Here is a 22,916-nt window from a genome sequence, read left to right on the forward strand (position 1 = left end):
ATAACACTGAAGTTTAGATAAATATTAAAGAAATATTAAACATTCCAGTTAGAATGTTAACTTTTTCAGGAAAAAAAATACATATGTATATATGCCATCTTTTCCACTGAAGATTATATGGTAACGTTTCCTGAAAGTTATCAAAGAAATGTGAAGTTCAGCAAAGACTCATAGTTGAATAAAGTACAATATGATGATTTTATCAAACGTAATTAATGACCTCAAAGGAAAAATTAACTCCATTTCAAGTGCCCAGACCTGAAAAATACCAAATTCTAGAGAAAAGGTTGAAATGGATCTTAGAATATCTGTCTGCTTTATCTGCAAGGCAACTGTAGTGAGGCAAGCACTCGTTAGGAAGTGAGACATGTCACTGAAAATTTTCAACCTTAATTTTGTCCCCAAATCCCTACAAAGACATCTCAAAAACAAAATCCAGAATTATCTTCTTGTGATCACATGAATTTCTCAAGCGTAATAGAAAAAACAAAATAAAAACAGTCAAGAAAAAAACTACCATTGATCACTGCATAATCAAGGTAAGTTTTTTAAACCATGATGGACTATAGTAACAATAAATTGCATTTTTTAGTTCAAGAAATTATTATGAACTTACCTGAACAGCCTCCACTATTTTCTTTAAAAGTTCAATATTTCAAGTAAATTACTGCCACAGCCAAGAATCCCACTGTTACTTATTTAATGTATCATGTTCATATATCATGAAAAGCCGCTGGAAACAAATTGTCAAATAATATTCAATAGTTTATTTTACACCACATACGTAAAACCATTTAAAAAATAGCACCTTACTGTTACTTATTTTGAAGATAACATGTAAATCAAATTAGGAAAAATATTCCTTGCAGAATCCATTACATATTCATGTGCATTAAATAATACCAAAATGTTGTATTGGGGGTAATTACTCAAATATCACTGCAGTGTTATGTGCTGATCATCTGTTTAAATGCAGGGGGAAAACAGGTGCTAATCCAAATCAGTGATGAGGTCTGATGACCAACCTCAGTCAGGATCCTTTCTTCTGCTGCCCCATTTGGCATGAACTCCTCACTGGGGAACACTACTTCTGAATTAGAAGTGTATCCAGTAACTGTATTTACATGAAAATACATTAGGATCATTACATGTTTTAATGGTTTGCTTTAACATAGAATGACAACACATCTTCTAAAAAGAGACTAAAGTCTAAAAACAGAAGGCAAGTTTAAAAAATATCTGTCACATTTTGTAAATGTACAAAACTTCATTTATTGGTTGCCACAAAGTTTGAGAAATTTAGACTATATAGACCAGGTTAATAGGTAACAGAAAAACAAAGTATAAGAAAAGCCATAACATGTAGTTGTAAATCTACCATCTCAAACTTTTCCTGCCTCCACATCATTTGTAAATGCAGTAGCTTCCCATCAGCAAAGCTGCATGGCACTGCGCCTCATCAGAGCCCAGCCCAACCCTTGGCCCTTGCTAAGGCATTAACAGCATATCCCTAAGTGCCATGTGAACCTCAGAATTCCCTGCAGTCCCTTTGTTAGAACACATACTATTTCTCATTTTCAGTCATCATCAGGGCTCATTAAAAGCACTCCCAATAATTTTGCAGTGATTATTTCAGGAAAAACTATGTGGTATAAAGAAATCCTATTTTGATTCTGCTAATAACTTGTTTATCTTAGACAAATGGCCTGTTCACTAATTCAACCAAGGCACAGGAAGCACCTCTATGAGGGTATTCATACCTTAAGGAGGTCTCCCTTAACATCTCAGAAGGCCTGAAGATTGTGTATTAGATAAGCATAATTCAATCTAACAGAAAGAGCACTGAAATTTAACTCCAGATGTTCACATGCTAATGCACAATCACCACTAGTGTAGCAGCAAGAGTAGAGCAAGCAGGCAATAAGCAGATTCTCCAATCAAGAGGAGACTGGAATAAGAGGGTGAAATAAATATGGAATTTTGACCATTCTAGTTTCCTTTTGTGATCATCTATTTATATACCCAAATCCCTAACAAAAAAAACTCACAATGACCTCAAGGTTAAAAATCAGACTTGAGTTTCTCATTTCCCAAAGTTTCCTTTACTACAGCTATGGGTTCCATAGACAACCTCCCTTTACATGTCTTCGGAGGCATTGTATCCAGAGCTTTTGTCATTAATATACATAGACATGCTTTATTTTTGGCCATTACCGCTATATGCATCTTATTCTCTCTCCTCTTACGTATTTATCTGCCAACAGTGATCTTTGCAGACCAAGCCACCATCACCTCTCTCAACTCTCCTGACTGATCTAAGTGCTTTGATTCTCGCTCTCCTCCACTCAATTCTCTATTAAGTAGCTAACATAATTCCTTTCTAAAAAATAACTTACATCATATCATGACCTGGGCAAAGTCTCTCCGCTGAATTCCCATTTTACTCAGGGAAAAAAAATCCCAACTACTGACCACGGCATTGCTCCACATCTTGCATTCTCAACAGAGCAATCTCTCTCCCAAGGGGGAGAAAATTACTTGGGGGAGGGAGAGGACAAAAATCGTACTCTTTTTATGTATGCAGCACAGATTTAACAGATAGACTTACAACCATCCACAGTTATCCAGGTTGTCAACATTTCAGTGGCAGAGGGTCAATTAGGAAACAAATGTCTAAAAGGCCTTCTGTGGAGGAAGTGATCATGAAAAAAAAACTGAGAAATATGGATGTATTAAGAATATATACATCTATGAATACAGAAACTTCTGGAAGGATACGCCAGAAATTAGTAACAGTGGCTGCCCCTGGATAGAGAAGTTGGATGGCTGTTAGATGATACTGAGAAATTTACTATCACTCTGCATCACTTTGTATCTTGATTTCTGTGTACCAGGTGCACATTATTGTTCAAAAAATTCAAAAATATAGTTTATGTATAAATAGTATTTGAAGGCTGTTGATTTTTATTAGGTATTCTTTCTAAAGTACAACAGTGTAATAAAGATTATTTCTAGATCTCAAAGGAGGATCTGAACGATGGCTATAATGAAGGGCCTATTTAGGTAACTTTTAAGTTTGAGGAATAAGAGAATGGGGTTAGTCCACTTAGGGTTTCTGTATTTCCTCATGGTGGCCACTGACCAAGTATGAATACAGCCATCTTTAGGGGTGGGCGCAGTGGCTCATGCCTGTAATCCCTGCACTTTGGGAGGCCAAGGTGGGCGGATCATCTGAGGTCGGGAGTTCCAGACCAGCCTGGCTAACATGGTGAAACCCCATCTCTACTAAAAATAAAAACAAAAAATTAGCTGGGCATAGTGGTGCACGCCTGTAATCCCAGCTACTCAGGAAATTGAGACAGGAGAATCACTTGAACTCAGGAAGTGGAGGTTGTGGTGAGCCGAAATCGCGCCACTGCACTCCAGCCTGGGCAACAGAGTAAGACTCCATCTCAAAAAATTAAAATTAATATTAAAAAATAAAGCCATCTTTAGTATATGTTAATTTCTTTGGGATGTGCATTTCTGTAACTCATCAATGCAACTGCAGTGTTCTATGGAGCTTCAACGGTTTCCACGTATTCTAGTACAAGACTCAAACTCACGAAGCCCTGCAGGGGACACCCAAATCACTCTGTGGATGTACAGAGGGTATCTCAGCCCCCTAACCTATACGCATTTGACACTGGCAAACTTTTTGTGTCTCATATTTTCATTTGTCAATTGTTGCTTACTTTACTGACAATTCTCTAGCCAAGATCTTTTCCCCGAGCATCAGGATTTCCTGTGCTGAACCCACTTTCTAGATGGCACAGGGCCCCAACCCTTCCATCTGACCTTTCTCCTCTTTTTAGCAGCACCTAAATACCTATCATTTGGTTTTTTAAAACCTGTCACCCTTGCCTTCTTTCTTCCACATAAATCCCCTATATTAAGTTAACCACCCAGTCGTGACCATACCATAACCAATCCGCATGTCTTGATTTCTGCCCTTCTTCTCCATCCCACTATCCCACATCTCAACTGCTCTCACTTCCTGCAGTTAAGGCCATTCAAACACATCCCGCTGCCAATCACTAGGTATATAGTGATTGCAATCTGACTACTGTCGTTCTCTTGCCAAAAATCTCCTAATGATTTTTGGAGATTTTTTCAATGGGTCTTTATCACAGAATAAGATTTTAGATTTGTTTTCCAGTCTTGTTTTGGGTTCCTACCAGCTTTCTACACATTTATCAACTGTCAGCCTTTGCTCACAGTGGGCCCACTCTGATCGTATCTACTCCCCAAAACAGATACAGCTCATTTGAAGTTGATACCTAGGTATTTCTACCTCCCCAAATCTCTGGACACACTCACTAAGATAGATACTACTTCCTCTTTTGTTCTGAATGGTCGTCTAATGCTCTCACCTCCAAACAAGAGCATTCTACGAAAATCCTTCCCAACTATTGTATCTTATATGCATTTCTCTTTGCCGAACTCCCTGTAACACACTTATGTTGGGCAACAGGTTTCATGTGTAATCCGTCAAGGTACCAAAGTATACTTAGCACTACTACTGAACTGTACACACAGCAGGTGATTCTTACAGATAATGGGATACTAGATAACCTCCTGTCACACGATGCTCCAAAAACTGATCATAACAAAATGTATGCTTTATTGAGAACAAGATTCCAACACTTATTTTGTATTGTGTATTCTTGAATTTTTCCTTCCGGCTGCCTCTCAATTCATGCATATGTAAGACAAGTCTCAAGTTGACTGCTAAAAGGTGCTACTACCATTATTGATGTTTGTCATCCTTTTCTTTCTCCCTTAGATCTTTTCTGCATTGTTTCATAATTAATGTGCTGTCTTCTAACATTTATCAGTTGTCTGGAGTTGCTGGAAGACAGGAGCACCTCATATCTACCCCATGCTGGCTGCATTTATCTTCGATGGAGCAAATCCTTGCTGGATGGAGGTTATATTCCATGCCACCCAGACCTACTGTAGAATCAATTATTCCTAATCTATGACTCGAGCGTCTACTAACTCAGCTCAAGCAATCTAGGCCCTTCACAAACATAACAATGACATAATCTCTTGCAATTCATTTATGGACCCTATAGATTGTTTAGAAACCATTCATTTTGTTGACCAAATACAGTGTTCGCTTATCAGTTTATATGGCATCAAAGACACATTCACATTAAATTAGCATTTTAATACATAAGTTACTTTTAATGGTGCGATAAACTCTTAAAAAAAAAAAAAGGAAACTCATTGTAGTATTCCTACACTAGCACCCAGGCTATTTTGTGTCAGTGTGTGCACTAGCCAAAGGAAAATAACTATTAAAGGACAAACAGAAAGCTTATAGTCAACTGTCAACATGAGCTGTCAGGCGTTCCTTTAATGATAATCCAGCCAAGAGCACATCCAACCCAGAGAAGCACTGAGGTCTGAAGGGTACAGTTCTGCTCCGGCTGCTCTAGACAGCAGCCAGTTCAGACTGGAGTGGGAAAAGACAGGCCTCCAGAGGGAAGCCTAGAGTGAAGACAACAGCAAAATAAAAACAGAATGATGACGAGTATGCAAAATTAAGCAAATGGTAAAGACACTGAACACTGGGAAAACACACATGAAAATTTTATGTAATCAAATATATATTTCATACTATAGATTAGCCATATAGAAAAAAATGAGTTTTGGCAAACTAGAGTTGATTTCCATTTATTTATGCTCCAAAAGTACTTAAGACTATATATACTACTATAATGTGATTATTAACCAAAATTATATAATAATGTCAACTTGAACATTTTAAAAATCCTTTGCATATGCTGAATTATACATTTAATCCCAAGTTTTCATCATCTCTTGTCAAGGAGAGAAGAAAAAAACAATGCTTCTTGCAGAGGTCAGGTCCCCAGACTTGGTGGCATTCCCATTCTTCCTAACTTGTACTTACTATAAAACAGAGAGTCGAGGATGCTGAAAAGAATATAACTGACATATTTCACAAACAGAGACTAAAACCAAAATGCAGGAACTGAGTAATGTCTACCATATAACTAAGAAAAATGTTAATCTGGTCTGTTCTTAGAAAACATTTGAAATCACCATTTGTAAAAGCAATCCAAAAAAGCAATGTCGATTTTACAGGTAATGTTTTAAATTCCTATAACCCCTCCAACTGAACAGTAATAAATATGAGGTCAAGGACCATGATAAAAGAAGCAAGCAACTGAAAAAAACGATAGGGCAGAGGGAAACTGGTAACTCTTAACTCCTCAGAGTATCTGAGTAACTATCCACTCATAATAAACAGGGACTATTAACATGAAAGACCAAGTCTCAAACTATTAATTACATGCTTTTTCTCCTCCCAGTATTTGTAAAAGAGTTTTTCAATCTATGTCAGTACAATATATCCAATGTACTAAACCTGAGAGGATTAGGTGTCCCCTTCATCACATACAATTTTTACTGAATTATTTCTCCTGCAAATCTTAGCTACACTGTCATCTTAAAGTTCAATTACTGGAAGAATTAACTAGACCATCAATGTCTGAAGAAGTATATATAATGATCACCTATATAAACTATATATGGATAATCACATCAACAATGAGTTCTAGTTGCTACATTTTGCTAGAAGACCCTTCTGAGCATTTCCTGACGAGTTGCTCCTAGCAGTGAACTTCTCCCATTTGTGTTGGTTCTGGTTTTCTCTTCAATGTGTAACAAAGGAAGAAAAGGTGTGAGAGAAAAAAACAGAAACTTATAAAACCGGTAGCCTTCATTTAAAACTCAATTAGAAAAAGTCTACTTTCCTGGAGAAACCTCAGGTAGGCGTTTTAAACTTACTTCCAGGTCCTCTGGTCTTCTTACTGCTTGGGGTTCCACCAAGACCAAACGCCATTGTATTTCGTATAGACAATCAATACAAAGAACATACACCGTGATTTTAGTTCTAAATTTTATATTGATTGTTGAAAACAAGTCTTCTCCCATTCCGCCAACCTCATTCCACTCTCTGGTCCCACACAGCAGAATATCTTAACTCCTATCTATCCATCCCAACTTTCTTCTCTTTCCTCTTTAGACAGGGTACATTTTCTACCAATGTCTACTAAGAGCTGGACTATTGACTCGTCCTCCCTGCTGGCTATTCTTTCTCTCACCCTTTAGTATAATGGAGTTGTCTAAGAATTTCTTTATGCACTTTCTTCTCCCAATTTTTCTTTTGCCACTTACTAGACTTCAAACTCAAAGAAGGTAGGGACAGTGTCTATTTTCTTCACTATTATATGCACAGAGACAAAAATGTTCAATAAAAATTTATTGAATGAATAAACAATCTGTGATACTCATCCAAACACTTTAATTGGTACTAAAAACTCTACTCCTAAATCCATACCATGACTCCATTTTTCCTCCTGAAAAGTTTCTCAGATCAGTTCAATACCAAATGTCAAACACTGTGTGAACATTGATAAAGATGGGGAAAAAAAGTAGGCATTGCCAGGCACAGTGGCTCACACGTGTGATCCCAGCACTTTGGGAGGCCAAGGCGGGAGGATCATTTGAGACAAGGAGTTTGAGACCAGCCTGGGGGCCTGGGCAACACAGTGAGACCCTGTCTCTATAACTTTTTTAAAAAAAATTAGCTAGGCATGGTGGCATGCACCTGTGGTCCCTACTACTGAGGTGGGATGATCACTTGGGCCTAGGAGTTTGAGGCTGCGGTGAGCTATGATTACACCACTGCACTCCAGCCTGAGTGACAGAGTAAGACCTTGTCTCGAAAAAAGACAAAGTAGGCACAACGAGCAAATAAATATACTGATAAAATTGACATGAATGAAGAGAGCTGATGTTAAACTGTTCTGAGAAAGGCACTTATAAGAGATTTACAAAGGCCGGGCATGGTGGGTCATTGCCTGTAATCCCAGCACTTTGGGAGACCGAGGTAGGCGGATCACTTGAGGTCAGGAGTTCAAGACCAGCCTGGCCAACATGGTGAAACCTCGTCCCTACAAAAATACAAATATTAGCTGGACATGGTGGTAGGTGCCTGTAGTTCCAGCTTCTCGGGAGGCTGAGGCAGGAGAATCACTCGAACCTGGGAGGTGGATGTTGCAGTGAGCACAGATTGCACCACTGTACCCTAGACTGAGTGACAGAGCGAGACCCCATCTCAAAAAAGAGAGACCTACAAAAATATCTGAGAGACAGAGGAACCACCTTAGAGTTTAGTGAGCAAGCGGGGAGGGATGGAGGTACATGAGGTTGGAAAGGCGGACCAAACCAGATAAAGTCCTGTGGTCTACCATGTAGTTGTGATTTAATTCAGATGGTAAACTACTGTTTGGAAAAGGAAGCAGAATCTGAGTCATGTTTTGTTTATTTATTTACTTTTGAGACAAAGTCTCACTCTATTGCCCAGGCTGGAGTGCAGTGGTGTGATCTCAGCTCGCTGCAACCTCCGCCTCCCGGGTTCAAGTGATTCTCCTGCCTCAGCCTCCCGAGTAGCTAGAACCACAGGTTTGCGTCACCATGCCCGGCTACTCTTTTAGTAGAGATGGGGTTTTGCCATCTTGCCCAGGCTAGTCTCAACTTGTGAGCTCAAGTGATCCACCCAACTTGACCTCCCAAAGTGCTCAGATTACAGCATGTCACTGCGCCCACCTGGCCAAGTCTTGTTTTAAAATGATGCATTTTGTGGAGAATAAGTTGCAAGAGCAAAAGTAAAAACAGGACAAGTTAGGAATGTATCATAGTCATCTTTGGTGACAGATGGTAGGTCCTGAGAGATAATATATTTACCAGGCAGATTTTCCACAGTTTTAAAAATCCCAACCAACCACCTAAAAGCACTCAAAACCAAAACATTCAAAAATAAATGGATTATGCCCTCCTCTCCCTCTAGCAGCTACATCAATCACCTCACCGTCGACCCTGAACACACTTACCTTTGGCATCTCTGTTCACAGTATCCTCAACCCATCATTCAAACCAGAAACCCCTAGGACACTTTGCATCTCCCTCCTCCACCCTCCCCATACATTAGAAACAGCTGAATTCACTATACCTCTGAATTACTCTTATCTGGAATCTGAACAATCCTGACACTAAAGATCCTTTCAAATTCAATGTAGGGATGCTGGGGCTGGATCCCTGATCTATGTGGTCTCTCTGCTCCAGAACATTGTTTCCAGTCCAGTCACTCTTACACTTAACATAATTATTTTAAGTTGTAATAATGGGGCTTATCCTTACTCGCAGTCACCTAAAAGGTAAATAAAGGTCTAAACTCCTTAACAGTGATCAATCATAATCTGATCTCAACTTTACTTCTCTTCTCTGCTACCAGTCTTAGCGCCCTCCCCTTAGACGGCTTAGTGCCTCACCAGCCTGTGACCACATGATGTTGCCATCCCACAATGCTCCCTACCCTCTTGTGCAAAAAGCCTACAACTATAAGTATCTACTCACCTTCAAGACCTGCTCAAACGCTATCATCTTAGTGAAATCTTCCCAGTCTCCCCAAAGTAAGTGAACTATTTGCGTCTGGGTTTTCAAAGAACTTTCTATGCCCTTTATTACGACAACTTGGTCAGTTTCCTTACAACTCTACATATACCCATTAAACTTCAAATCTTAAGAGAAAAGGACCATATTTTGTTCATTTTGGTATCCTCATTTGTAAACACTGTGTCTGTTCTACAGTTGGGGTCATTCATTCACCAAGCAAGTATCTAACAACGACTTGCTAGGAAATTAAGATGAATTACTAAATAACAGATATTCTAGAAGGAATAAAATAAATATATAAACAAGATAACCTCACACAAATGTTTTAAGAGAAATCTTGTATGTACGACCAAACCTTTTCAGGACTTAAAACATATGCTTAAAAATGTTATGGATAGTATCAAGGTGATAGCAAACACAAAAGGAAAGTAACAAAGTGAAAGGGATGTTAAAACTATGTGTACAATTTCCTTCCTGAGAACTTGGTGCTCCAACTCCTTCCCTGCAGGACAGCAAACACCAAGTAATTAAGCTCAGGAAACTAATATCACACTGACACTTAACTATGAATATATACTTAAACTTGGCCAGGCACGGTGGCTCACGCCTGTAATCCCAGCACTTTGGGAGGCCGAGATGGGCAGATCACGAGGTCAGGAGATCAAGACCATCCTGGCTAACACGGTGGAAACCCCATCTCTACTAAAAGTACAAAAAATTAGCCGGGCATGGTGGCGGGCGCCTGTAGTCCCAGCTACTTGGGAGGCTGAGGCAGGAGAATGGCGTGAACCCGGGAGGTGGAGCCTGCAGTGAGCCGAGATCGCACCACTGCACTCCAGCCTGGGTGACAGTGAGACTCTGTCTCAAAAAAAATATATATATATATATTTTTTTTAATATATATTTTATATATATATTTTTAATATATATTTTATATATATATTATTTATATATATTATATATATATACACACACACACACGCACACACTAAAACTTTAAATTTCAACCTTATTCATTTTAAAAGGTAACAATAAATTACATAATTATAGCCTATGTAATGGGATTCAGAGATTACAATCATTGAAAGGAAAAAATTAAAATGTGACTAAATTACTCTTCTAAGATCAGGGCCAAGAAAAATATTTCAAACCACATGTGAAATATTAAACTTCCTAGAAGCCACATTAAAGGAGGGAAAAAAGCAACAGGTGAAATTAGCTTAATTATATATTTTATTGAACCCAATGTAGCCAAAATATTATCATTTTGGCATATGCCACATTTAAAAGTTGAGAAATTTTACATTCTTTTCCTCGTAAGTCTGCAAATTTAATTCAGATGCAAAATTTTCCTCAAAAATACTTATCTGTATTTAAATTACATAAAATCAAAGATACAAAAGTAGATTAATATAATCAAGTCGTTCCAAGTATGCTTAATATTCTATCAATAACTGAATTTAAGTCAATTACAATAAAAACTTTAGTTCCTCATCTCACTAGTCCCATTCCAAGGACTCAACAGCCAAACGCCACTACTACTAGGATGGTTCAGCTTCAGGCAGAACTGCGGCCGCTTACTTCAGCACAACTCAATTCAATGAGCAGAAACTAAATAAAAATCATTTTCTTTCCCCTTTGTTTCCTAAGGTGGCTATTTTCTAGGCCCCTTAACTAAAAGAGTAGCTGTCATTTTCTCTACTGCCTTTATCACTACATGGTAAGATATTATTTGTCACTCTATTACACAAATGCTATCAGGGCAAAGAATTGGTCCACTGTGTTCACACTTCAAACTGCAAGAAACTATAGTCTACATAGCAAACTGTAGGAAGTCAGTATGTAACTAAGAGGGTTTCAAGCACTGCTAAATTATTTAACATGTGTATCTATGCTGCGTTTATGACCTACAGAAAAGAAATAGAAACTGGCTGTGATAGGTTAGTCTTCTGTATTATTCAAGTAATTCCAAAATAATTCAAACTATGAGATCTGTATTTTCAACCAACCTAGGGAATATTTCATCCATTCATATGTCAAAAAGTTCATGACATGAACCCCTATACTTTAGTTGACTTTAAGGCCTGTAGCACAAACAGCAGAACATAAGTTAAGTACATTATATTGCAAAGCAGAATCTAAGAATGTAAACACACTTTTTCTACATTGTACTTCCCAGTCCTAAAACTTGGAGCATGTTATTTTCCACAAACTGCCCATCTTCCACTAATTTTTTTTAAAAAATTTAATGGCTCCAGATAAAGGGCAATGTAGCAAAATACACAGCCAAGAAACAAAAGTAGTAGTCTTATTTTTCCCAATTAATCATCATGCATAAATCTACATATTAGCAACAGATCAAATATAAAGTTCTATGGCTGCCCAGTAAGGTAATGCTAGAGCCATTAAATATGCATGCCAGTGGGGGAGGGAACCACATTCCAATCAGAAGACTTCAGTAATGTATAAGATGACACAAAGTAAAAACTCAAGGCAGGTCCCTTTTTAAATTTTTATCATTTTTTTTTCTGTATTCATGTACGAAGAATAAAAGTTAAACACTGATTTTTGTAGAGATATGACTCATTTTGGTGTCACAGGAGTTAAAAATAATCATTTCTTGACTGAAGACAATTAGTAATACATAACAGGAAAAACTGTGTGAAAAAGTCTAGTATCAACATATTTTTTTTTTAGAAGAGATAAAAAAAAGTCTTACTCTCATTAGGCTGCTTGAGAATTCCTCAGTTGGAAAATAGGTTAATAAGCCACCATGGTGTAGAAGCAGCCTAATGTCGTAGACCTGGGCCTCCATGGAGCAAGGAATCTGACTCAACAGAAAAAATGGGGGAGGGGTGTGGTTGGTGCAATGTTAAAAGATAACACTGATTGCACCTTCTCCAAACCAAACCCATTTATGTTCACAAATCTCAAAATGGTTGATTAACGTGGAAAACTGAGAAGATACCAAATTCTATTTTAGGGTAGTTTTTGGGAAGCAGAGTCAGAGAGTCCCCAGGTGATATCCAGATTACAATTAAGAAACAAATCTCTATACTTAAGTATTTCCTACATGCAGATATTCTTAACATACACACATCAAAGTCAGTGTTATAGAATCTACTTTCTGGGATATTAAAGGCTTGAAATCAGGTGACTGTTTCTTTGCACTTGTACAGTCACAATTTTTTGGAACAAACAACTGTCAATACAGCAAATATATGCTCTCATTATGAACCAATTTAATTTTTTATTGTGCTGCATAATTTTGAGTGGGCCTTGATCTCTCTCTCACACACACACACACATATATCTGAAGCTACAAAGAAAATGTTTTAATATATATACTTATAGTCTTGGGAAATACACTTATTAAATCTTTTATCTTCAAGCTAGAAAAGCAAAACAAGCTTACACCAAAGAGAAAGTCAGGCCATCATTTTAATCCATCAAACTATCATTCTATTCATATTCACAGGAGGCTAAGTAAAGAAAGGACAGTTCTAGCACCTTCATCCAGCAGCCAGAAGCATGTCCAAACATACCAACACAAAAACAATTACATTATTTCATCTCATACTGGTATGCTGAGAATCTGCTAAGAGGAAACTTGTTTCACAAAATCTTCAAAGTACACTTCTCCATATACCCTCTTCATTTGAATTAACTAGGTTTTAAAATCCTAGTTTAAAAATGTATGATAAATGAATTTACGCATTAAATAACACTCAATAGCTAATATGTTTCCTAGTCAGAAATAATGGACTTTTGCAGTGCTTATCAACTGTCAATAGCTGTAAATGTCTGAGGGTGTTTTGATTGTCAGGGATCTTATCTAATCTACAGTGTACTGGGACAGTCAACTACAGCAACAACAAAAATCACAATCAGAATAGCCTCTTTTGAGGCACAACATCCGAAAACAGATGCTCAAAGGGGTTCTTACAAACAGCAGCAGCGTCATCACATAGGAACTTACTAGAAATGCACGTTCTTTGGCTCCACCTGAGACCTACAGACCACTCTGGAATAAAGTCCAGAGATCTGTGTTTTCATGAGCCTCCCAGGTGATTCTAATGCATGCTGAAGTGTGAGAACCACTAACTTCAGAAGGATGTCTGTGGCTGCTGTCCCTTAATTTAGAGGACAAATTTTTTTCCACTGTTGTATCTTAAGCCCTATAAAACTAACCAATACACAGTAGGTCCCCTTGATACATGCTGTTACAATGAATTAATGGATATAGTGAAATTCTGAATGACATGGCACCTCATAAAATCTTATATGACTAAGAAAAGTTTTTGTAGACAATTACTCCCATTACCATTTTCAGTTATCTGAACTTTTCACTCCAGAGTTATCCTAATGTGTAAAGCATTCAAGTCTGGGAACATATTTTCTAAGCAACTCAAAGAATTAACATACACTGAGTAACCACTAAGCAAGTTACTATTATTGCCTCTAACACCAAAAAGGTCAGAAATTACTAAAAGTCATACAGAATGACTATGTAGAATTTAGTTTACTTTTTCTCAATACATAAAAACACCAGGCAACATATTTAAATCTAAGGAATGTCTGAAACTTAATACTGATTTACATTATCTAATAATGTAAAAATATCCTGAGGAAAAATTAACCACGAAAGGTACACTAACATGTTTTCTCAATTTTCACATAAGAAATAATACAAATAACTTGCAAAAAGTAAATTATTTAAATAACCATAAAGATAATAATGTAAATAATGTAAATAATGTATTCCAAACATGGCAAAGTGAACAGGCACAGGATTATATATTTACATAATTCTTCTAAACATTCACATAAGCCTGGTTGATCGACAAACATATAATGCCCTTTTGCATAAAAGCAGCTACAACAGGAAAGAATGTATCAGAGATCCAGTCAGAGAGAAAACATAAAACATAATGAATGTGGCTACTTATTTAAGTTATGACACTAGCTTATATATGCATAATTCCTTACATGAGATGTACAATATATAAATAAAAATGTGAAGTTGTCTTGGTGTAATAAAGAGCTAGAAAAAATTTTAGATAAAAATTTAGACAATGAAATAAAAATAAAAATTAAGATAAAATTTAGATTAAGGTATCTATTTCAAAGTCTTCAACACCATCAACAAAACACTTATACAAAGCATTTAACAAATATAAGGTCCACTTATATTACTATCAACACAATGTAGGACCTTGTATTTAATGAATAATTTGTCTTATTGACTAAATTTATATTAAAATATGAAGAAAATCTAAAATGAAACGTGTTCAAACTAAGTACACTTCCGCTTAAACCTACTTAATTCTAATTCTATTCTTAATTTTGAGACTGAACTACGTCACGTGAAATTTGAGTGATTTATATTCCACAAGACAGAAGTGAAATTTTATTTATGTGTACAAGCAGAATACCATCTCTTTTAAAGTTCATCTGATTAAATGAGAAAGGCAAATTTAAAAAGAACAATTCTGACAAACTACTTTTAAAAATACAGGATCTTTCGCAGAGGAGGGAACTGATAGTGACAATGGTAACTGAAGCCATAAAATTTTCTTGAAAAAGATTTTGTTTAATGTGTATGTATAAACTCTGGCTATATAACATTAAGAATTTCAGTATCTTCAATCTGGAAATAACAGACTTCTGTTATTCAAAAGGAAAACAAAATGTCATAAAATAGAAAAAACACATACACTGTTAATTTCATCAGGTAAAAAAAAAAAAAAAGGGTAATCAAATAGTAAGTTTCAACAAAGAGGAACCCTTAGAGATATTTATATTCTGAACGGTTTTACAGAAAAAAAGGTCAAATAAAATCAGAAAACAACAGTTTTGTGGTAAGCCTTTAAACAGTCTTACAAGCTTCAAATTTCAATCATTAATATTGTTATTCCATAATCAAGGAAACAAAAACAAATTCAAAATGTTCTCACAACACATAGAAGACACTACTTTTGATATTTTTTAAATTTTTTTATTTTTTGTAGAGACGAGGTCTCACTACAACTGCCCAGGCTCATCTCAGCTTTTGGTATTTAAAAAAATCCAGATTTTAAACATTAGACACTATAAATTTTTTTCTGCATTTTTTTTCATTATTTCCCCAGAGTAACAGTCCATAAATTAACTGATGGATACTCACTTAGGAAATGGCAGACATACTTCATTTTACACCACCAGAAAAACATGTAAAGTGAACAGAGAAAAATGATTTTAATTTTTAAAATTCAGTAATGAAAGCTGCTGGAAACAAAATGCTCTTGTAAAGTGTAAGACTACTCCCAATTCATTGAATCACACGATTTGCTTAGAATGAAATATTTCCATACTGGGCTACATAACTTAAGAGGTGGACTCTTCGATTTCAGGAAATGAATCTTCATCAGTATGAAATTAACCTAAAAATGTTGTTTTTAGGAGGCATGTGTTGAAATATTTAGGGCAGAAGTAACATCAAGCCTGCTACTTACTTTGAAGTAGTTTGCCATCCCCCCAAAAAGTCCATGCCTAAAAACATCTATCAACACAGGAAAACATGAACAACTGTTGAATTAGAAGATATGTATACGGATGTTTACTGCCTTATTCTTGAAAATAAGAAGTCTGACTTTTTATATCACTGCTATCCTCTGACACCTCTGAAATATATTTTAACACATTAGATGTTGTAACAAAACTCTGAACACCTACAGAAAACACTTAAATAATACCTTACTCCCCAGGAACTTCCTCCATTTTTTCAAAATGATGTGGCCCATTTATTTTTGACCAGTACCATCTGACACTAAATCTCAACCCTTTTTAAAGCTTTTACCATAATATGATCACATCCTTTCACAAAACTTACTTGATTTCAATCACATATGTCCTTTTTCTCATTCAGAATCTGTTGTAATTATCAACCTAATCCCCATTTACTAATTAATGACTACTAACCATTCACATTGCTATTTAGCAATTATTAGAGACTCTACATATAAGTAGCAAGTTACTGAAATATTCAACAAGTATGTTTCTGAACAAACTGTAAAGGTATTATTTCAAATAGTGTTTGAAAAACAAGAGCCAAAGTTTCGGTCACTGTCCTTGTTTACAATTCCTATTTTTATTAAATGGCAATTCCAGCTAAAACAGATATTGTTCCCCTAATATTACTGATATTTCAGGGTTAAAAATATTCAGTCTCTTTCACTAAGTGCTCAGCACTGATTTCACACAGAAAAATAAAAAAAACCTCAAGGAAGAATAGCAAACTGAATTTTGCAAAAACACAAGTGAATCAGTTTTTAAAAATCTGCATCTGTCAAGAAAAAAAAATATGCATTTATTTACAAAATATACAAAAATGGGAGAAATTCCAACAACATATAGTACTAGAATAAAACTATTAGGAAAACAGGTGTTCCTTTATTTTATACATACTAATTACAAGTAGCACATGAAACATTAAGTCCTGAAGACTTTAAACTCAGTACTTCAAATCATGACACAAACTATCATAATACTGTTATATATTAAAATTGTTTCACATTACTTTTTATGAAAAAAATGATAGCATATATGACAACTTCACACTTAGAAAGTTAACACTACTGAATTTCCTCTTTATTTTTGTATCTACCACTTTTAAGCAGATGATATTCAAAAATCTTCCTTGGTATACTAATTCACAAGAAAAAAAAATTGACTGAACCAGCCACAAAGTTTAACTATACAAAAACACTAAAAACACGGAATAACTGGGAGTTCAGAGATGCTCCACTTGACTGTCACTCAGAAGCTGACTGCTCCCAGCGTAAACTTGGTAAAGCCGGAACAAGGATTTTCTTGATGCCAGGAAAAAGTTGTGTAGAACTCTGTTCTTGGTGCCAGAGTTGAGCCTGGACACTAGGATGTTCAGGAGATTAAGACATCTTTTTGTGCACTGGCCTTCAAGTGTTCTTGAATGAATCATACAGAATTTCACAGCCTTGGCCAAAGGTACCTTGGTTTAACATCAAAGGATCAAGTTTATCCCAATCATATTTCAGCTTTGAAGTGAAATACAATGCTAAACATTACCTGAGAATTATATGAATAAAATATAGCTGACGGGAAAGGTAGATTTAAGTGCAATAGATATCACTGAAAAACTGTAATCAATGTTAAAACTCCCCATATCCCACTTAATGTCACAAATTAAAGCAAATCCCACTCTCCATCACCTAATACTTATGAGAAACATGAGAATAGTCTTTGACTATTATTTAACAATCTCCAAATCATGTTTTCAAAGAACTGTCAAAAACAAAAGCCTATGAATACCGCAAATTTTAGGAAATGCTTCCATCCACACTGTGTATCTAAAAAAATAGCAGAGCATGAAAATGTACGTATGAATATTTTAATTAGTATAAAAGAATGCATCAATTATGCTTTACAACCAACTGCTTTTATGCAAAATTTAAATTGTTTCTTTCCAAACTACACCTTCCAGCAAAACAGACACCACTATTTACATACTGTTTATTTTAAAATAGCATATTCTCTTTCAGAAAGGTGCTGAAAGCATGATATAGCAAACCATTGTGATGTTTTATGAGAAATAGCTATGCTATGATCAGTGTCTGATGAATTACATTTGTGGTATGAGTCATATGATTCCTTAAATGTAATTTTAAATAAACATGACCAACATACACATTTTTAAATATAGTTATGACTTTGTTTTTCAATAAACATTATAATGTGATAAAATCAGTTTCTCCCTAGTATTAAAAATCAAAATAGGTATTTGATAGTAAAGGGAGCTAATCAGATTCCAATGACTGTAGCCATTCTCAAGTAATTCTCTGCTATTTAAAATCACCTCTTGAACTGTACTCCTTGGATGTCTCAGCATTATCTTGAAAAAAACAAACAAACAATAAAAAAAAAACCACCGCCATTCCTTGGAGACAAATGGTCCTAACTCATCAGACAAGTTTTACTGGAGAAATCCAAACTTTGGGGAAATATTTACAACACTGCAGAGTCAAGCCATCTTTTAATACCTCTAGAAACCTACATTCTCAAGAAATGCCTAATTCACCACAAATCACACAACAAATCCTCACTTCACAGCCAACCCAATAGTATTGTTTTATTTTAAAGAATGTTTAACACTAACTGTATGATAATAATCGGGTAAGGTCTAGATATTGAAACCAAATAAATAATGGCAGATATGTTTAAAACTAGACATTATTTTTTATAAGCAAAAGAGATTTGCCTTCAAACAGTTTTTTTCAAGATGAAAAAGATTTATTTGGAAAAATCAGCACAGGACAAAGATATCCTTAATAATCTGTCTCAGAATACCTGAATATTCAGAATCTATATGAAATGTAGCTGGAAATTCCGATTTCACAGAACATCAGTGGTTTATACAAACTAAAACTCCCATACCCTCCCACCCCACATATACTACTCTATCTACCCCTTATTGACATTAGCTTTCATTAATTAAGCTTCTATCTTCAGTGCTACTTGCGCAAATTAAAAAGCAAAATCATGTTCATTTTTAATGACTAGGATTAGTTTAAGCAACCAAAGCATTACTGTTACAGCAAAGTTTAGTAAGACCATAAGAGAATACCACTAATAACAGTTTTAAATTATCCAAAATGATTTCTTTATTGAGATTAAGTAACTACATAGATTTCACAGTACTACGGAATACTTATATTTAGCTAAAGTCACAAACACATTTCAACATTCAAAATGATGAGCATCATTACCATTCTAATCTACAAAGCTCATGAATAAAGAAAAATACAAAAACCTCAAGTTTTACAAAAAAAAAAAAAACTTTTAAGTCTACATACATTAACAATAAAACCATTTCTTCCAGATAACAGGGAAAAGTATAAAGGCATACCACTGACTTTTTTTTTCTAGATAGCCAGGAGTGAACGAATGTTTAGTATCTACGACGCTTATTAGGGCCTTCAAAGTTGCCCCCTTGACTTCCTCTACCAAAGCCACCAGGACCACCACTCACAGGACCTACACCACTCATTGGTGCTTGAGGGGTTTCAGAACCTGTTCTACTCCCCATAGGTGAACCCATCTGAGATGGCGGTCCTTGAGGAAATCTGTCATTGTGCTATGATACCACACAATAAGGAATAGAATATGAAGTCCATTTGGAACACGCCAAATATAAGTGACAAGAAAAATTGGCAAAATCCCAAGTGGTGGTGTCATGAAGTTCGGCAGAAAGTCCAGCAGAATCAGGATCACACATAGAAGGAAGAAAGGAGCAATTTAATTAGTTACTATGTTTTTTTTTTTTTTAAATGCAGCATCTGAAGATTTACATATTGCTAATGCTATGCCCCAATTTATGAACAATGAACTGATTTCGTGACAGAAGCAAATGTAATCTTAAGCCTAAACAATATTATAATAAAGCTCTGATTCCTTTTTTCAAAAGTTTATATTGCATGAAACTACGCTATGTAAGAAAAATACTTTTTTAAAAAAATCAGAGAAATAAAACTGGGGAGCAGCATCAATTCGGTTTTTTAAAAGTAAACATTCTAAAAAAATCTTTACATCAATTCCTTGAAGATAGAAAGCACTAATACAAACATACACAAAGAATTATGATTTCAGTATGGAAACTTCTGAGAGTGTTTTCCTTGAAAGATTATCATGGGAAAATAGTTTTAAAAATTAATGTAATAACATGCACTAATAAGCACAATTAAACATCTGAATTAAGTATTTTGAAAAACTTAACAATAATCATACATATTAATCTCAAAGGTTGGACAGAACTGCCTGAAGTGTAGCAGTAAAATGTCAGTGCAAAAAAGACCAAGGGTGATATTTAAATAAAGTTTACAATTTCAGGGAGACAATAAAAAATGGGACAGTTAATGTTACTTCTATGTTTCTATTGATGATTATATGCCACACAAAAACTTAACCAAAGTAGTATAAGTTTTTACTAGCTTTCAAACATATCACTATAAAATAAAGCCTCTACTGAAGGAAATAAATGCAATCACTGTGTTAAGCGCCATCTGTTCATAGTAGCCATGCACTGCCTCTTTATCTCCCTGTATAAACTATCATTTTAAAAAATCCAACTGCCAGCATGTCCAATTTCTCCAAATTCTTAAAAGACTACATTTGAAGCAAATAAAATAATGATAAATGCTGCATTCAACTCTAAGACATACAATGCATTGCTTTTAACGTCTCTGATCACGATGGATTTACAACTGATGACAGGTCTGAGTCTAACAGGCAGTGCTTTTTCTTTCTTAGCAGCATTGGCGCCTCAAGATTTCATATAGTAGTTTCAAAACTAAACTGCCTTTTCAAAATAGATAACCAAACAATTTCCCTTTCAAAATGTTGTTTAGAACAAGCATAAACAAACACTAAATGAGAAAACGGTTTGCCTATATAAAGTCCAATTTATATAGTGATAGACTTTAATGGAAATGATAAAAGGTATCATTCTTGCTACTAATATGTTTAAATATAGTAAAAATTACAACTGAAAAACCTTGTTTTCATAGTATTTAATCCACACAAAGATATCTTCACACTCTCAGATCAAGACAAAAAACTGTCTACTTTAAATTTACTAAATATAATTTAAAATTCTGTGAAAAGAATGCCACAATGGTGGTCTGGAAACACACAAAAACTTAATGTTAATTTATAGCTAAATTTTTGGCAATAAATCATGACAGGTAATATTTTTATCAAAGTATTTACTGAAAACCATGTGTTCATACATATTGGACTCTGTCCCCATCAAACTTAAGTCCACACAGGAAAAGAACACCACCATAAAATGCTTGAACATTAGAATGCTGGTAAACGATGGATGCAAATTTAAAAGCACAGAAAAATATCTGTAATTAACATATGCATTTGCTATATACTGAGGTACCACAGCATGCCACAGACAGTAATCCTAATTCTGGGACTACTTAAAAACTCTCTCAGCTGGATGCGGTGGCTCACGCCTGTAATCCCAGCACTTTGGGAGGCCGAGGCGGGCGGATCACGAGGTCAGGAGTTTGAGACCAGCCTGGCCAACATAGTGAAACCCTGTCTCTACTAAAAATACAAAAATTAGCCAGGCGTGGTGGCGCACGCCTGTAGCCCCAACTACTCGGGAGGCTGAGGCAGGAGAATTGCTTGAACCTGGGAGGCGGAGGTTGCAGCAAGCCGAGATCGTGCCACTGCACACCAGCCTGGGCAACAGTGCGAGACTCTGTCTCAAAAAAAAAAAAAAAAAACTATCTGTAACAAATAAACATATGATGTCACAAAACTTTCTTCTTCATTGGCTGCCAAAACAAATGATACCAAATTATATTAAGTGTGAAGTTATCCTTGATGCAGAAGTGTACATTACCGAATATAATCAAAATAATGTTTATGATACATTACCACTGCTCCATTATCTGGCATCATTGGAGTTCCCATATTTGCGGCTCCTTCTGGTCCCATGGCAGGACCAGGACCCATTGGTGGGCCAGGTATAGTTGCTCTGTTGTTCATATTCATACCCATCATTGGAGGAGGACCTTGGTTACCAGCAGGGGCTGGGCTAAACGCATCTATGTAAAACAATCTATACTTAGAGCTGTCCTATCTTAGTTTAGTAAACATTAAAAATTTAACAATATTTATGCAATCTATATATCAAGACTGTTATCAAAATTATTTTCGCTCCTTAAGAATGGGATATGCATTATCTACTCTGTAATAGAGCATTACCTACACTCTAGAATTAGAATTTTCATCCCCAAGCCAAACGTACATAAAATCAAGGAGGAAACTATCAATCATTTTAGGGCATTTGAGACTAACAGTTTGCAAGCTTTGAGACATCACTATTATTTGTTATAGCAGGCTTTTAAACCAAATAATCCCTAACAATGGGGACTACATTTTACAGTTTAAATGAGTAACAGAGGATTAGCACTTACAAAACCACTTAATTTTTTTCAACCCATGGCTAAAAATATTAGCAGTAAATTATGCTAAGTTGTGAGAGAGGAAGTCATTTCCTGCAATATATAAATAAAGATCATTATAACTAGCCTCTCATCTTAGTTTTTTTTTTTTTTCCTCCCTGAGTTTATGGAATACCTTGCTAAATTACATGAGGTACTCTTTTTTTAACTTTTCATTTTGAAATATGGAATCTAAACCAAAAAATTGAAATGACTTATAAGAAAACTTATTTTTAAAAGCAACCGCAACCAAATACAGATAAAATATTAATATAGCTATCTGGATCTTTCTGACACGCTTAAATTCGATAAATGGGGACAATCTGATTAATATTTCAAGTTTTTTCGTTAAAA

The 22,916-nt window shown here is 35.5% G+C and overlaps 1 protein-coding gene across 5 annotated transcripts in view; it reads right to left on the minus strand.

The window, feature by feature from the left end:
• PSPC1 (paraspeckle component 1) overlaps positions 1-22,916 on the minus strand; it is a 105,701-nt gene that overhangs the window by 8,310 nt on the left and 74,475 nt on the right. For 3 of the 5 annotated variants that reach the window (XR_010136845.1, XR_010136846.1, XM_054529370.2), the window contains exon 8: positions 21,994-22,163. The exons of 1 other annotated variant lie outside the window; for it this stretch is intronic. Coding sequence is in view for 2 of the 4 variants with exons in the window: in XM_054529370.2 (XP_054385345.1) it covers positions 21,994-22,163 (170 nt within the window). In the remaining 2 variants the exon portion in view is untranslated. Of the gene's footprint in view, positions 1-19,180; positions 19,679-21,993; positions 22,164-22,916 lie in introns of those variants that run through there. One more of the 5 variants, XM_063715097.1, reaches the window with a different exon arrangement.

Source organism: Pongo abelii, chromosome 14 (assembly GCF_028885655.2).
Source record: "Pongo abelii isolate AG06213 chromosome 14, NHGRI_mPonAbe1-v2.0_pri, whole genome shotgun sequence".
NCBI lineage: Eukaryota > Metazoa > Chordata > Mammalia > Primates > Hominidae > Pongo > Pongo abelii.